The sequence below is a fragment of the Oryctolagus cuniculus genome, chromosome 6 (genome assembly GCF_964237555.1).
Source record: "Oryctolagus cuniculus chromosome 6, mOryCun1.1, whole genome shotgun sequence".
In the NCBI taxonomy this organism is placed as follows: Eukaryota; Metazoa; Chordata; class Mammalia; order Lagomorpha; family Leporidae; genus Oryctolagus; species Oryctolagus cuniculus.
Genome location: NC_091437.1, coordinates 34,551,474 through 34,567,770, shown reverse-complemented (window position 1 = coordinate 34,567,770; position 16,297 = coordinate 34,551,474). Strand labels below are relative to the sequence as shown.

The window sequence follows — 16,297 nt, the reverse complement described above, 5'->3', positions numbered from 1 at the left end:
CTGGGCCACAGCAGAGAGCTGGACTGGAAGAGGGGCAACTGGGACTAGAACCCGGTGCCCATATGGGGTGCCAGCACCGCAGGCGGAGGATTAATCAAGTGAGCCACCGCGCCAGCCCCAGAATCGAGAAACATTTGTAATTGTCCTGGGGTAGGGGACAAGTGTGCTGCTGGCATCCAGTGGGTAGAGGACAGTGACAGCTCTAGACACCTTCCAAGGCACCAGACAGCCCCTCGCCTACACACAGCTTTAGAACAGCACGGAGGCGGAGATACCCGCTGTCGTGCCGACGACAGAAGGGACTGTGTCAACCTCCCCGGATGAAGGGCAGCTGTAGATGAAGAGGCACTGGTGAGTCGACACTCTGCAAAAAGGCCTGGAATGCCAACTGGAAAATAGGAGGTGGGCGTCGTGCAGCTGGCTAGCTGCTTAGGATGCCCATATCCCAGGCCTGTTTGACTCTGCTTCTCATCCAGCTTCCTGACAGTGTGCCTGGGAGGCAGCGAATGGTGGTCCATTGACGCCTGTTCCTGCCGCCCGTACTGGAGACCTGGATGCAGCTCCTGGCGCCTGGCTTTGGCTTTGCCCCTGGTTGTTGCGGGCATTTAAGGAGTGAACCAATGGATGGAAGAGATCTCGCTCCCTCTACCCGCATTGCTCCGCCTTTCATGGGCCTGATTAAATCTCCTGAAGGACTATAACGCGAAGCGGAACACAGTGCTCTGTGGCCAGCGGAACTCTGCCGCCCGCTGCCACGCAGGGTGACGCGCCCAGGGCACGGCCATGCAGGGTGAGCCCGGCTTGCTCCTGACCTTGGGAACAACAGGTAGAGCACGCTTCTCCCCTGCCGCCTCCTGGAAGGTTTACTGTCGTGGCCTCTCAGAATCACAGAAAACAGTGGGTTAAAGGTCTTTCCTAGAAAACACATTCAACCTGATGTCCTGGATGCCTTTTCTGTCCCTCTCAGGGGTGACTCCGTGTTAGAAGGCTAAGATCTTGCCACCCGGGTTCTCATGCTGGGTTGCGTTAAGTTCCTTAGCACTCCCATCTGCCCCAAAGGAAACGCCTTTGGGGATGACCTAAGGCTGAGATAGGTATCACATTCAGAGAAATTCTCCAAAAATACTGTTAGGATTTCAGCATATTGATTGGTTTTCATATTATTCCTCATTTGAGATTCCGAGACGTGCAGGAAGGAAGCAAGACAATTCCTGCTGAGAAACAGGAAGCGCATTCCAGATTTACTTTGCAGCAGTTTCTTCTTGTAAAGGTTTGAAGGCCTGATACAAAATGAATTATTGAACTGATTTCATTTTTCTTGTTTTTCTTTTGTTCTTTTTGTCCAGCTTGAACAAGGGAGTTTGAAATCCTGTATCCTCAGATGACTGCTCCCTAGTGCAGGACCCAGACGTTGCAGCTGGGATCTGCTTTATGTACTTAAACTATCCTATAAATCATTAGAGTAAAGGGAGGGAAGAATTTTAGTCAAACTATTGCTTTTACTTTTGCATCCCACCAGAATGATTTTCCTGATGATATCTCCACACATTCACATTTTCTCTATCCTTAGAGAAAATAAATGCCACTACTTCCAGGAAGCCTCCATGGAATCTGTCCCAATGTCCTAATTATGTGTGAGAGTTTCCTACTCTGAGCTTTACCTGGTATTTTCTTATGACCCTCTTGTAATTCATAACATGTTCTTTTTTATTATTCAATTTCTTCTCTCTCTCTCATTCTCCTTACTTACTTTTATATCCTGTGTCTTACACCTTATATGTTCATCTCCCCCCACAGTCCCTGGTGCTGTGTCCTGGGAATAGCAAACCTTTGATGTATACTGAACCTCTGAAGGCATTGCTGGGTGGATGTTTAGGTTTGGTTAGATTTTCCGCACTTGATTATAGAAATTATTACTACCCAGTCTCTGCTTTCAAGTGGGTTAGAAGTAAGCTGGACACATCCTAATCAAATGCCCATAAGTTCTGGATACTAAAGCTTAGTCTTATCCTCGGTGCACGGAGCTGTACCGATGGCGGACACTTGGAAGCACCACGGCGTGCCCACAGCTGGGGCAGGAGGGGCAAGACTGCACGGAAACCTCCGTTTCTCCTCGTGCTGGTGGTTGGCGAGTTACTTCCCTCCCTGGGCAAGTCTCTTCTGGCAGGAGCAGTCGCAGGAGCACTCACCTCCTCACAGGGTATTCAGGAGCACGGGATGAGCTATTCTAGGTAGAGTTCCTTGCACAGAGACTGGAACTGGACTCAGATGAACTCCGATTTGATGGTGGCTCTATGACTCTGATTGTGATCATCTATTAAAATCAAGCCATAATTCCATGAGTCAGAACAAAACATTTAGAAATCATATTGCCTGCTTGCTCTGATGTCCCTTTATAAATCAGGAGATGTTATTTGTCTTTTTAAATAGGTATTGGGAGAGTTAGCACAGGATCTAAAATTCAGTGGGAAACATGCTTGGCTGTGTTACGCTACTCCATCTCTAGCCTTTTCACCGAGAGCCCAAATCCTCCGACACAGCCCAGCGGGCTCTGTTTCTTCACGCACTGCGTGGTCACACCTGCTGCACCCTCAGCCTGCCGTCCAGCCAAAGTGTTGCTCAGGCTCCTCTGCAGCTGCCCACCTCTCCTGGGCCTTGGTCACCTGCCAGGCGAGCTGGCTGAACCCTGTGTCTAGACTGCCAATCAGAAGTGTAAAGCGAGTCACCGCTCAGCTTTCTGCTCTGTCTGGGAGATGCCAGGGTGAGCAAGGACACATGATCTGTGTCCGCACGGAGCAGGTGGTAAAGCAGTGGGACAAACACGAAGCAGATTATTTTAAAAATCGGTTCTTAATTCAAGCAGAAGGGGACATTGCTGTGAAGGTAAGCTGCAGGCTGTGTTGGGGTGGATGAGAGGCCCCAACCCAGCCCTTGGCCTGAACCTTGTCTTCAGTCTCTGCTCGAGTGTCCCCTCCCCAGTGAAGCCTTCCCTGAGCATGCGAGCACAGCAGTCGCATGCCCCCTTCTCTTTCTCTCCCACATGCTGCTTTTCACCCTCTGAAATCACCACGCTGCAGTAAGTTTGTCTTGCTTGTTGTCTATCTCCCCCTTCGAGGATACAAACCCAGGGAGCTAAACCTCAACATATTATTCATGGCTGTCTCCCCACATCTAGAAGACAGCTCAGTATTTTTTTTGACAGGCAGAGTGGATAGTGAGAGAGAGAGAGAGAGAGAGAGAGAGAAAGGTATTCCTTTTGCAGTTGGTTCACCCTCCAATGGCCACTGCAGCCGGCGCACCGCACTGATCCGAAGGCAGGAGCCAGGTGCTTCTCCTAGTCTCCCATGGGGTGCGGGGCCCAAGCACCTGGGCCGTCCTCCACTGCATTCCCAGGCCACAGCAGAGAGCTGGCCTGGAAGAGGGGCAACCAGGACAGAATTCGGCGCCCCGACCGGGACTAGAACCTGGTGTGCTGGTGCCGCAGGCGGAGGATTAGCCTATTGAGCCGTGGCACCAGCCTGACAGCTCAGTATTAAAGAGCTGCTCCAAAGATTTTATGAATGAATAGATTAATGAATGAATCAACCATAAAGACCGTGCTCCTACTTCTAGGTCAGAATCTTCTAAGCAGTGGATTTCACACACTGGCTGGAGGGTGTGCAAAATGTCATGGAAATTGCCTGAATTCTCCTTACTCCATTGAACTGAATTCAGGCCAGCACATGCTTATTGAATTCCTGTTACGCTGCAGGTCCTGAACATTGAATTTAGGATTCAACAGAAGGAAAGTCGAGTTTCTATCCTCCTGCAACTGTGCGTCTGCTTGGGGTGTCAGATACAAAACCGTAATTATCAAAACAATTGAATAGCACCTACTTTGTGCCAGGTGTAATTCTAAGCACTTTACTAAATTACCTTGTCTTATCCTCACCACAGCTGTATGTGTTAGGAATAATTCTTGTGCCTAAAGAAGAGAGCAGGAATTCTGTCTGTCTTGTTTACTATTGATTCCTCAGCATCTTGCACAGTGCTAAGTAGATGCTCAATAAAAATGTCCCATATGAATGAGTGCTTTGAGAGGGGAGGGTGGTATTTGGACTCTGTGGCAGGGGACTTTGACCCAGTCCAAGGCATTAAGAAACCTCTCCCTGAAGATGTGACATTTTAAGATTTGAATAATGAATAGGAATTCACTTTGCTTTCACTTGAGTGTGACAACCTGGGCAAGCTCATCCTGACTCCGGAGTGATCATAATGTGTTGAAGTTTTCCACCCTGGGATTCAGTTTACTTCTTAGCAGAAGAAAAGCTGTCATTATGAATCTCCTCCCCGAGGAGGCTGTGAACACGTGCTGCAAGAGCATCATCAGGAGAGGAACCGCAAGGCCTGGCTTCCGGGAGAGAAGGCAGCAGGAACGCACGGGCGGCAGCAGGTGGTTGGGGGGCACCCAGACCTGGGCTGCAGCTGGGACTCTGCAGGGCACAGGTGGTTGCCTCAGGTCTCCCAGGAGGTCAGGCTGAAGAAGAGCTTCGAGCAGCCTCATCCGTACCCAGCACTCGAGAAGCCTCCAACCAGTTGGTTTTTTGGTTGGTTGGCTGATTTTTTTTGTTTTGTTTTTATTTTGCTGTTTGATGTCAGCACCAGACTTGGGAAGTCATCTGGGGGTTTTCTTGTCTCTGCCAGACCCTGGAGGCCTCCTCCCATGGCCCCGGAGATGAATCACCTTTAACTTCCCCCCTTCTGGCCTCCTGACTCGCAGAGCCCCCACTCCAGCCTCCCTCTTCCTGCAAAGACCCCGTTCCTCTCCTGGTCACCCTGCACCTCTCTGTGACGGCGTTACGTATAGCACAGGCTAACTCCGCTTCCAGGGTTAATGACTGCTACCTCTTCATTCGCTGTGCCTCTCAGTGAGATAATTGCCCTTTAATGGGAGTTTTGTGCAAATAATGCCTAATGAAAAGGATGGATCTTTAACATTGACCTTTTGGGCCCTTATAATCCCAAAGAATCTTTGCAGAGCCTCTTCTTGCTAACACAGTCCCTGTGAGACTGTATTAAAATAATTTACTAGTCTCTCTCTTTTCCTGGAATGTGTACATCCTTAGGCAGAGATGGTACCTTATATACGATATGTCCATCACTCAGCCTAATGCCTGATATACCAGCAGGATGGCAACCAATGGTGGGATTGAAAATGGCAAGGTGCATGATTTAGGACAAGGGTGTGTGGGAAGCTGTCTGTTACCCTGAATGATCAAGCAAAAACACCTTATTCAGAGCTTTTCAAACTTTGAGGATGGGAGCAGGCGTTTGGCTAGCCGCTGCAATGCCTGCATCCCATGTCAGAGCACCTGGTTTCAGTTCCCAGCTGTGGCCTCTGAGCAGAGCTCCGGGCCATGTAGACCCTTGGAGGCAGCAGTGATGGCTCTAGTCGTTGAATTCCGTCCGCTCATATGGGAGATCTAGGTTGTATTCCTGGATCCTGGTCATGACGCCAGCCCAGTCCTGGGCCATTGCAGGCATATAGGGAGAGAGGTGGCAGGTAGGAGCTCCCTGTCTGTCTCCCTCTCTCTCTCTCCCCCAACAAATAAATCAATACCTTTTAAAAGAAAATTGTTAGGAACAGCAACAACAATAATAAGATAAGAATGACCTTGATATTTCTGGCATTTTGAATCGGTTGGCTCGGGGCCTGTGAAATCCACACCCCCGGCAGTTCTGGTGCAGAAACCCTGGGTGGGTAAGTAATGGTATCCTCTCCGCCAGTTTTCTGTAAAATGGAGTTGTTGAGAGACTCAAAGAGAAAAACGATGGGAAAGCACCTGGAAGTAGTTAAAGTGCAGCAACGCCAACTAGCTGCGTCAGATACGGAAGTCTCCAAGTTCAAGTTTGTTCTTTCATCCTGTGCCCCATCTGCTAGTGGATAGAGAGGACATGTAGGCATGGCACTCATTCAGTCTTCAGCATTGGAGAATACCTTTTCCGCTGAGGGGGGAGCAGGCCTTGCTTGGTTTGTTGTGGTCTGGAAGAGGAAAATGGTTTCATTTGTTTTGCTTTGTTTCAGCTTAGTTTTTGAGGATGATTACAGACAGCATTATCAATGAGTACTTTTTCAATCAGAAAGTATTCAGTGAGTAACTACTATTGACTCAGAAGGTGTTTCCTAAGCAACTACTGTTTACCCAAGACTGAAACGCACCAAGCTGAAGTATGTCTGTTCATGAATTCCATAATGCCTTAATTTATTTAAATCTGTTGAATTCATACTATGAAGGACCCCATCTCCCCAGCTATAAAATACTTTGTAGAACCTCTCACCCATATTTAGTGATTGATCCATCCATCCATCCACTCAGTCAACTCCTTTGACTATCTACATACTTTGTGCCAAGCGCTTTGCTAGACACTGGTGATACAAAGATGAATTATTTCTTCCTTAAGGAGTTTACAGTTTCATTGTTTTAGCTAAGATGAGTAGGTACATACATTAGCATCCTGTGATGAAAGGCTGAGGTTAGCATTGGAAATCATGGTGTTTACCTTTGCAGCACTCACAAAGTGCTAGGCGCTCTGCTAGATCATTGTATGAAGTGTCCTGTTTTGCCCTCGAGGTACTGTAGGGAATGCTGTTATTACCCTGGGAGACACCTAACAAGGCTTAGAGATATTTACCACGTTGCCCAAGAGCTTACAGTCAGTCAGTGTCAAAGGCAGGATTAAGGCCTGGCTGCCTAGCTCAGCACCACGCTGGCCCTTCAGCTACTCTGGGGTTTAAATATGGCCCCGGAAGCTCAGAGAAGGCCAACAGCAGCAGCACTGGCAATGTGGCCAAGCCCTGCCCTGTGCCGGGGGTCCTGTGTCTGTTATCTCACTTCTTTTCTGACTGCACGATGAACAGCTTGTTACTGTTCCCATTGTATAGACGGGGAAATGGAGGCCCAGAGGTGTTAAAGTTTTGTTCATGTGACCCATGTGACCTCAACCAGTGGATTCACTGGATTCCAATTTGTGCCAGATGACTCCAAAGCCCACCTGCCTTCCATTCTGCCTCCCTGCTCCTGTGAGGTTAGAAGTCAAGTGTGGCTTAGGAAGATTCCGGTGGAGATGGTTTCCTGTTGTGAGTCGGAGATTACCCACACAACAACCTGGGCCACTTAGCCACTGCTGGGTGGCGCCTTCCTTGCGGTGGTCCTGCTCAGCCACGTTCTGGGGTCTCGGCAGGCTGCCTGTGTCTGGCAGGGTCTGCGGCCTCTCTCCCGTGTTAGCATGTCACGGTAGTCCGGCAGGCACGGTGTGCTGGTGAAGGAGCCCCTTACATCGCCATGGCCTGGCCTGGCACCTAGCATTGCTGTCCCTTCTGTCCCAGGGAAGCAGGCACACTTCTGCAATGCCGTGCTACATATTTTTATAAAGAGGAGAGCCCATAAAGGCTTACCAAGTTTTTCCATCAGATTTTCAAGGCACATTTTTGTTTCAAATCCTATTTTTGAAAATCCCACTCAGGGGAATATTGGTTTTCTTTTACAGACTATTTAAATCATTTCTTCCTGCCTCCCAATGAAGCACAAAGGGCTTTGCCTCCTTTTCTCCATCACATACAATAGCGTCTTTGACAGAATTTATAAATCTCAAACTGAAGCTCAGTGCTCGCTTGCCGCCCAGTGATAAGGCTTCCAAAGGCATTATTATTTCATGGGCCCAAACCAAACCAACCCTGCCTCCCACAGCACTTGTACTCATGATGGGCCGTGCTGTTTAATTCTCTCTGTCTGATTCATATTCTCTATATCCATATTCTCTCTCTCTGTCATCCTCTAAAATCTCGGTAAGAGTTTTGGTTAACTTGTGCAGCCTTGGATCCGCTTCCTTTGGCTGTGTTTTCACTTGCTCGCAGGGTGCACAGGTTGGAGAAGGGCAGTGTCCTCAGGTTTTGTCTCTGCTCTTGTACTGTGGCTTTATATGTGTGTCCAGCGGGTAACTCAGAACTAAGTGGTTTCTTCAGTGTAAGGGCTGGCAGAAAAAAAAAAAAAAGCTATAGTGGAGCACAGAATCTGTCTGTGTTAGCCCTCTGTCACCGACTACTCAACCCCGCTTTTGGCTTCACCTAAATGATAAATGGTCCTATTGTTTGCACTTTAGCGTTAAAAAAAAATAGAGCTCAATCTAGATGAAGCTAGGACAGAGACCCATTTCACTGCACTGTACTTTAATATTCCTGAGAGCCCGTGGCATTCCGGGTGGCTCCTTTGAGCAGCCTTCCCTCTCCAGGGCGGAACACTGAGCTGTCTTTGTTTTGTCTGATCTTTCAGCTAAATAAGAGGTGGTCACTTATCCTCCCGACTCCCCTAGCCTGCTGGATTTCCACTGCTCAGAGAGAAACTGACCACACGGGAAAAGGTAGGGGTTTCAGGCAGAGCATTTCAGCGTGTGTTGACAGGCAGCACTGACTTACTCAGCAAATCCTGCTCCGAGGAGCTCCAGCCAATGAAGAGGCTATATCCCGGCTTGCTTGGGGGCTTCTGAGTTTGAGCTGCGTGCAGAAATGTAAGGCAGTGCTTCCTGGCGCTGATGGCAAAATGGGACCCATCTCTAGTTATTCCTCGGGCTTCCCAGCTCTGCAGATCTGGAGGAGAACCTACATAAACATACTGGTGATGTAGCCAGCTCCAGAGGCCGGGAGAATCCTGATGGATTCAGCAGACTGGCTGTGTACTTAGATTTGTATTTTGTATTTGGAAGATGAAATGCTTCTCTCGCTACCTGCCTTACATCTTCAGACCTCCGAACACCATCCTCTCCTCCAGCTGCCACACGGAAGGTACAGACCAGAGAGGGACAGTGTCTGGGTGGGTGGGACAGAGTGGGCTGGTGGCTGCCTTCCCAAAGGTTCTGCTGACGCCGCTTTCTGTAGCTACTAAATAACTGTCGTTCCTGGCAAAAGCTTATCTCTGACCGACTTAGATCTGCTTCTAAAACCAGGCTGTCTTGTGCAAGGAGAGGGAACTGTTTTCTGAAGAACAGCGTAATGTTGCAAAAAGGTGATCTCCAAGCTGACACAGCTGCTTAGAAAATAACTCAGAAATATTTTGCCAGTTTCCCTTGTTCCGTTTAACATGCAAACAAGTCATTGCAACTAGCACGAAGAAAAACATTCCAGTGAGTGCTGCCACATACATTTATCCACGATCTCTGTTTGTCACTGTGTGTTGAATAACTTGGTGCGTGCCCAAGAAAGCAATTAGCAAAATAGAATGAGCTTAGGACTTGACTGGGGAGTGTTGATTGTTGCACTGGCTCACTTGGAGTCTGTCCTTGGGTTACAGGGCAGTAGGAACGGAGCTGACTGTCAGCACTCACTGGAAATGAGCTCCGAGGGGGTCCTGACTTAGTACTCTAAGGAAAGGGTGAGCCGAGTCTTGTCCATGTCCCCCAGTTCCTACTCCTCTTAGGGACCTCCTCTTTGGCCATCTGATCTCATATGATGAGCATATGTGTGCGTGTACTTTCTCTATGCACGTGTGTGTGGCTTGTAAACATTCTGGCAATTCCCTTTCGATTAAGCACTACGAGATTCAACACTTCTCCAGTCAGTGGCTGGTGTCCACGTTCAAAGTATGCCCGCTTCTTAATATTTGACACAGCCGTGAAAAAGAACAATTTCAAGAAAAGCATCCGGCTGGACGTTGGCAGCCTTAGGGATGGTCCTGCTCTTGGTGCATGGCTGAGGAGGGCTGGGCTGGTGAGGGGCTGCGATTCCACCTCCAGTCTGGGTAAGCCCGTCCAAAACTGGCTTGGTGACAAGCCCTCCCTTGTCTCTCCTCCTCAGAGCAGGAGCCTGGGATTAGGGGCTGTGTGCACAGAATGAGAGCAGCATCTAGCCGTCTGAGATACCGTCAGCACCCCCAGGAACAGACAGTGGATGTTCACGTTTATGTTTGAGAGCATGCTTGTATTGCGACTGAGACTTTGATACCTCATAGTTTTGTTTTGTTTTGTTTTTATGTTAAGCTATTTCCTTAAAACAGTTATTGGTGGGAAAAAAAAAAAAAACAACTTTTCTTCTTTGTGGAGAGAAACCTGGCCAGTTCCTATACATATATTGAGGATAGAGGAGGGATGGTGGCATAGATTAAAATCTGCAGGAGAACTTTCCAGGTAGGAAAGACCTAACCCACCTAGGAAGCTGCCTAAACGACCTCTTTCTGATTGGTTCCCGCATCCTCTCCGCCCAGCTTAGACTTGGAGAACCCAAGGACTAGGTCTGTGCACTTGCTGTTGGGTGCGTGATTCCAGCTAAATATCCTGCATTGTGTGGACGAAACCACGCCCACATTAAGAACTTTTGGAACTCGTTTTGCCTTTTAATGAAATTTAACTTAGTTATTGCGTCAGGATGGGAGCTCCATTTTGTTCCCGTCATGACAAGCAGTGTCTGCTTTCCCTCCTCCCACCAGAATTGGGGCAGAGGTGGGAAGGCGTGTTGAACGCCTAAGAGGCAGAGGGGCAAGGACCACGTCTGACAGAACTTTAGCACCGGAGATGGGGCGCGGGGCACGTGCTGGACGAGCGTGAGTGGAATAGCAAGCAAACAGCTCCAAGTCCCTTACTCGCGCTTTGCCCAATTTGTATCTGCAATGTGGAAATTTACAACTCAATGTGATAGTTGAGTACAACTCTCGGTAAAACTCAGCCCATGATATGTGCCGTCCATATGTTCGGTGAGATAGTCAAGTTTTTTTCTTTATTTATTACGCTATCTTAGGCAGTGAGTGGTTTCCTCAAACCTATCATTGTCTCACCAAAAACTAGTTACATTTGTTTAAATTTTGAGGAGAAAAATATCCAGGGGTCAGAATGATTCTAAGTTTGTGGTGTTCTTGTGTGTGTGCGTGCGCACACATGCGTATGTGTGCATTTTTTTGTCTACAGTTAGCAGTCATGTCACTGTAGACACAAGTCTACTCTGGAAAAAATTGTAGTTCTACATTTCATATTTTCTTTAGCTGAAGACATGGGAAATGAATAATTTGAACACTTTCCCTGTACAAATCAATAAATCCAAATAGTCCAAACAGTCTCCTTAAAAGGGAGTTCTAGGGGGCAGGTGTTTGGCATAGCAGTTAAAGGGCCTCTTGTGATGACCACATCCCATTTTGGAGTGTCTTGGTTCAAGTCCCAGCTCCACTCCCAGTTCTAGATTCCTGCTAACACACACACAGGGAGGCAACAGTATTTGGGTCCCGGTATTGTGGGAGATCTGGATTGAGTTACCAACTCCTGGCTACAGCCTGGCTTATCCCTGGCTATTGTGGTCATCTGACAAGTGAGCCAGAAGATGGAAGAGAAAGCACTCTTTCTCTCTCTCTCTCTCAGAGAAATAATAAATAAAATGCAAAGTATTTTAAAGAGTAATTCTAGCACAATTTAATAGATTCAGCAATTCTCAGGCTTTTTAGGGGACATTGAGCTTGGAAAGCTTGAGTTTTCTTCTTGGTTTCACTTTTTTTAAAGAAAGATTGAGTTATTTATTTGAAAGAGTTACAGAGAAAGAGAGACAGAGAGAGAGAAAGATCTTCCATCCTCTGATTCACTCCCCAATGGCCACAGCAACCAAGACTGGGCCAGACCTAAGTTGGGAACCAGGAGCTTCAGCCGGGTCTACCCACAGGGAGCAGGGGTCCAAACACTTGTGCCATCTTCTGCTGCTTTTCCCAAGTCACAGGCGGGGAGCGAGATCAGAAATGGAGAAACCAGGACTCGAGCCAGCATCCACAGGGGATGCCGGTATCACAGGTGGTAGTGTTACCTGCTAGGCCACAACAGCGGTCCCCTCAGCTTTACTTTTGAGTTGTTTTGCAACACTGGAAGAACATAGGCTTTGAGTCCTTACTCTGCCGCGTGCCGAATGCATGATACTGGGTAGTTAGTTAATCTCTCTGAGTCTCGGTCGCCTCATTAGTAAAATACAGAGAGTAATTCTCTGTACAATTATTGCACACAAATGCATCCCGGATGCCATGCACAGGGTGCTAATAATGATAATGATAATAGTATTCAGCCTTCCCTTATACGGTACTTATTGGGTTCAAGACGTGAAGGCATCAAGTCAGCGCATTGTACACAGTAATACACTTGTGGATAGGACAAGTCACTAATACATGCTTCACCAGCATGGCTCCTATTTCCTTCCCTCTCTCACTCTCAGCCCTCAAAGCTGGGTTTCTAATCCATGATACAGAGGTTTTGTTTTCCAGGTCCCAGGCCAAATGGGTTTTAAAATAGGAGCATTTTATCGCCCAATCTCTCAAACATGGACAGATTATCTCTAAAAACCTCTCAGTGGGGGCAGACGTGTGGTGCGGTGGTCAAGTTGCCACTTGGGGTGCCTGCATCCCGCATCACAGTGCCTGGTTTCAGTCCTAGGTCTTCCGTTTTTCACTCAGCTTTCTGCCCAGGCATCCTGGGAAGCAGCAGGTGGTGGCTCGAGTACCCGGGTCCCTGCCACTCATGCGGGACTTTCAGGTTGAGTTCTGGGTTCCTGGGTGGAGCCTCTCTCACCCCTGCCCATTCGTGGGCATTTTTTGGGGGGAGTGAGCCAGAGGATGAAGACCTCTGTGTCTCTATCTCTCTGCCTTTCTAATAAAATCCTTCACATAACATTAAAATAAATAAATACTGTTTTAACCAAAGAAGATAAAGCCCCTCAAGGGTTTCCCAGGGCTCACAAGCCCCTGTGTGTCCTGGCACCCGCCTGGTTGTCCTGCCTGGCCTCAGGTCTACTCCATCTTGCATGGTCTCCAGCCACACAGATCTTTGTTCCTCAAAATCTTCCCCTCAACCAGAGGCTCTGAAAAGGCTTCTCGCTCTTTGCTGTCCCCTTGCTTTCAACTTTGAGTCCAGCCTTCAACTTGCAGTTCAGCATAAAAGCCACCTCTGCCCCTGAGAATATCATAGTTCCTAAAGAGCCAGGGGCTTGACTGGAGCACTTACCCTAGCTTGTCATTGTGCACAAACCGATGCAACTGTTTGTTCATTCCTGTCACCCTGCCACGCTGAAAGCATCGTGGGAACTAACCCACATGTCATTTGGCTCTCCTCTGTACCTACCAGGTACATAATAGGTACTCGATAACATTTTGTTGAATAAGAAGATGATAAATATGAAGGCAGTTCTGTGGGTCCTTCTTTAAGGATTTTTTAAAAAAATTATGTGAGAGGTAGAGTTAGAGAGAGAGAGAGAGAGAGAGAGAGAGGTCTTCCATCTGCTGATTCACTCCCCAGATGGCCACAATTGCCAGAGCTGGGCTGAACCAAAGCCAGGAGCCAGGAGTTTCATCCAGGTCTCCCACATGGGTTCAGGGCCCAAGAACTTAGTCCATCTTCCATTGCTTTCCCAGGCCATTAGCAGAGAGCTGGATCAGAAGAGGAACAGCTGGGACATGAACTAGGCCCATATGGGATGCTAGCACCCCAGGTGGAGGCTTAGCCGCAGCACCAGCCCCTTTGGGTACATTTTTAAAATATATGTGAAAAAAAAAATGTAAATGTGGGTTGCTTTAATCCTCTGAGAGGGAACTTTGGGTAGTCATACTTTAGGGGATGACTTTTAGTAAAATGCTCTTCTTGAACTTGAAATAAGAGGATCTAAACAGAAACCAGGGCAACCAGACGATGCTAATGCATGATCGGAGTTTGAGGAGGCAAGTGGGCTCTCTTCTCTTTTTGTAGCACTCATCGGTGAAACATGCCATTCCCTCCCCTCTTGGTACAGGAAGATTCATGCAGGGAAAAGATGGTTTCAGAACTGGAAAAACAAAATCCCACTCATAGCCAAGAGTGAAGTGGGAGGAGCCTCGCCTGATACTGTGCAGTAGACCTGATTCGGCACGAGACAGGGGATGAGCTTTCTGGGTTATCTGAGGAATCAGAGGGACCTTTCTTCTGCAGGTGCGAGAGCGATGCACCTTGCCACGTGCTGCTTCCTTTCCCCAAGTTGTCTTTGTGGCCTTTCCGTACTGTAGACCTCGAGGTGGTCTTTCTAGGAAGCCTTTCACAACCCCAGATATTGAGCTGTTGTTAGGAGTCATGCAAGCCACAAAGCCAGTGGGAGGAACAGAGAGGAACAAGGGCAGCCCTGATGCCTGTGGCCTCCAGCTGTGCACCAAGGGCCACGCCCATAGCATCTCACCTGCTTCTCATGTTGAGCGCCAGTGTCTCCAGGTTTCCAGATAAGGGAACTTATATAATGTAACTTGTCCAGAGCCACTGTCACTCTAGTGCCACAGCCAAGACTCAAGTGCAAAGTCTCCTCATAGCAAATCAGTGCTCTTGACCTTTGACACGGCACCACAGCCTTCCAGGTGTCAGTGTGATGACAGCCTTCAGATGATTGAAGCAATCTGTTTACCTGTCGACCCTGGGAGACCAGCGACAGCCTAGGCACAGGGAGTCTGCCCTCTTCCTGCTCAGTCTTGCAGCCTGGTTTAGCACAGAACTTGACTCTGAGAAGGTGGGCAGTAAGTCCCTAGATGCAGGCCTGGCTAGGAGAGTGATGGACACGTTCACCCATCTTCTTTCCTTCAAGAGAAAGAAATATCTGGGAGCAGTGTGCCTTGCATATGATTCCAAAAGGCAGATTTCCTGGAAGTCTACAGGTACATGCACACAGATGGAAAAAGAACAAGCTTTTCAATCTCATTATTATTTCATAAATGATAATGCAAAAAGAAAACCTATGGTGCTTACTGTTTGCTGACAAATGCACTGTGTGTACATAAATGCAGACGTATTGGTGTGGGTATGTGTATTCCTCATAACAATCCTGTGACATAAATACTGTTTTGATCCCCATTGTTTCCTCAAGAAAGGCAAGTCACAGAGAAGTCAAGTAACTTACCCAAGGTCACACAGCTGTTAAGGGCAAGAACTGGCATTATGGACTGGCGCTGTGGCACAGTAGGTTAATCCTCTGCCTGCAATGCCAGCATCCCATATGGGCACTGGTTCCAGTCCTGGCTGCTCCTCTTCCAATCCAGCTCTCTGCTGTGGCCTGGGAAAACAGAAGAGGATGGGCCCTTGCACCTGCGTGGGAGATTGGGAAGAAGCACCTGGCTCCTGGCTTCGGATTGGCCCAGATCCGACCATTGCGGCCATTGTGGGGTGAACGAACAGATGGAAGACCTTTCTCTGTTTCTCCCTCTCACTGTCTGTAACTCTACCGCTCAAATAAATAAATAAAATCTTTAAAAAAAAAAACTGGCATTAGATAGGCAGTGCAGCTCTAGGGTATGGACTAAGAATGGCTTCCTTGTATGCTTTGTGCCTTTCTCAAATGTATAGAATTCTTGTTCTTCTTGTTTTTGAAATAATCTTCTCCTTCCCTCCTGAATATTGAGAGCTGTTCCACGCTTCCCAGCCCACACCCACTGCACCTCCACCCACGGTTTCCCCTGACTGCTCACATTCTCATCAGCCCCGCCCATCTTCACAAATACACACTTACGTTTCATGTCTTTCCCCAAAGCGCGTGGGAAATAGTAATGCCTACCTTGACGGGTTATTGTAAGCATTAACTGAGGCAAGGCCTCACGTTCGTTGGTATTATTTTATGTTTTAAATATATTTATTCTTAGACACAATGGATGTATGGTCCCTGCTGCCATCTAGGGCCAAACCCCCTCTTTAAGCTGGATCCCGTCCTTTCTCCCCTCCCTAAATGCATGGTTCCTGCACCTGTACCACATTCTCTACCAGCACCAACATTTTCCCATCTATAGGATCACTTGTGGTTTTTTTTTTTTTTTTTTTTTTGGTAGTACACAAACATAGTGTAAGTCATGGCTTTGAAAAACTCATCTCGTGGTCCTGTTTGTTCCTTCACCCACACCCCATTCACTGCTCCCCTTTCAGAACAATGCGTTCAAAAGCTCATGCACACTCAGGGTCACACCTCCTCTTCTCTAATTTGCTGTTTCCATCGCTCCATCGGAATGACCCTTGTGAGCATCACCAGGGCCCCCAACATGGACGGATCCAATCGCTCTCTGCCGGGTCTCCCGAGACCAGAGCCCTCAGAAGCACTGACACACGTGACCATGAGAGCTTCCTCTTGACATGGTTGGTTGTTGGGTCCCTGCGCCCATCCTTTGTTTCCTTCTCCCTCGCTGTGCAGCCCTGCCACACTCCCCTCTGATTCCTTGTCCTCGTCCCCCACTTCACTGCTGGAGCCCAGCTCGGCATCTCCTCCATCTGCACTCGCCCCTGGCTGGTCTCGTCTTCTCCCACGGCCTGAAACACC

The 16,297-nt window shown here is 48.1% G+C and overlaps 1 protein-coding gene across 5 annotated transcripts in view; it reads left to right on the top strand.

The window, feature by feature from the left end:
* The window catches only part of PPP2R2B (protein phosphatase 2 regulatory subunit Bbeta), a 487,122-nt gene that overhangs the window by 21,444 nt on the left and 449,381 nt on the right, over positions 1-16,297 (top strand). The window contains exon 1 of one of the 5 annotated variants that reach the window (XM_051843270.2): positions 8,301-8,818. The exons of 2 other annotated variants lie outside the window; for them this stretch is intronic. In XM_051843270.2, coding sequence (XP_051699230.1) covers positions 8,740-8,818 — 79 coding nt within the window. In that variant the 5' untranslated portion in view covers positions 8,301-8,739. Of the gene's footprint in view, positions 1-8,300; positions 8,819-16,297 lie in introns of those variants that run through there. 2 more of the 5 variants (XM_051843260.2, XM_070074981.1) reach the window with 2 other exon arrangements.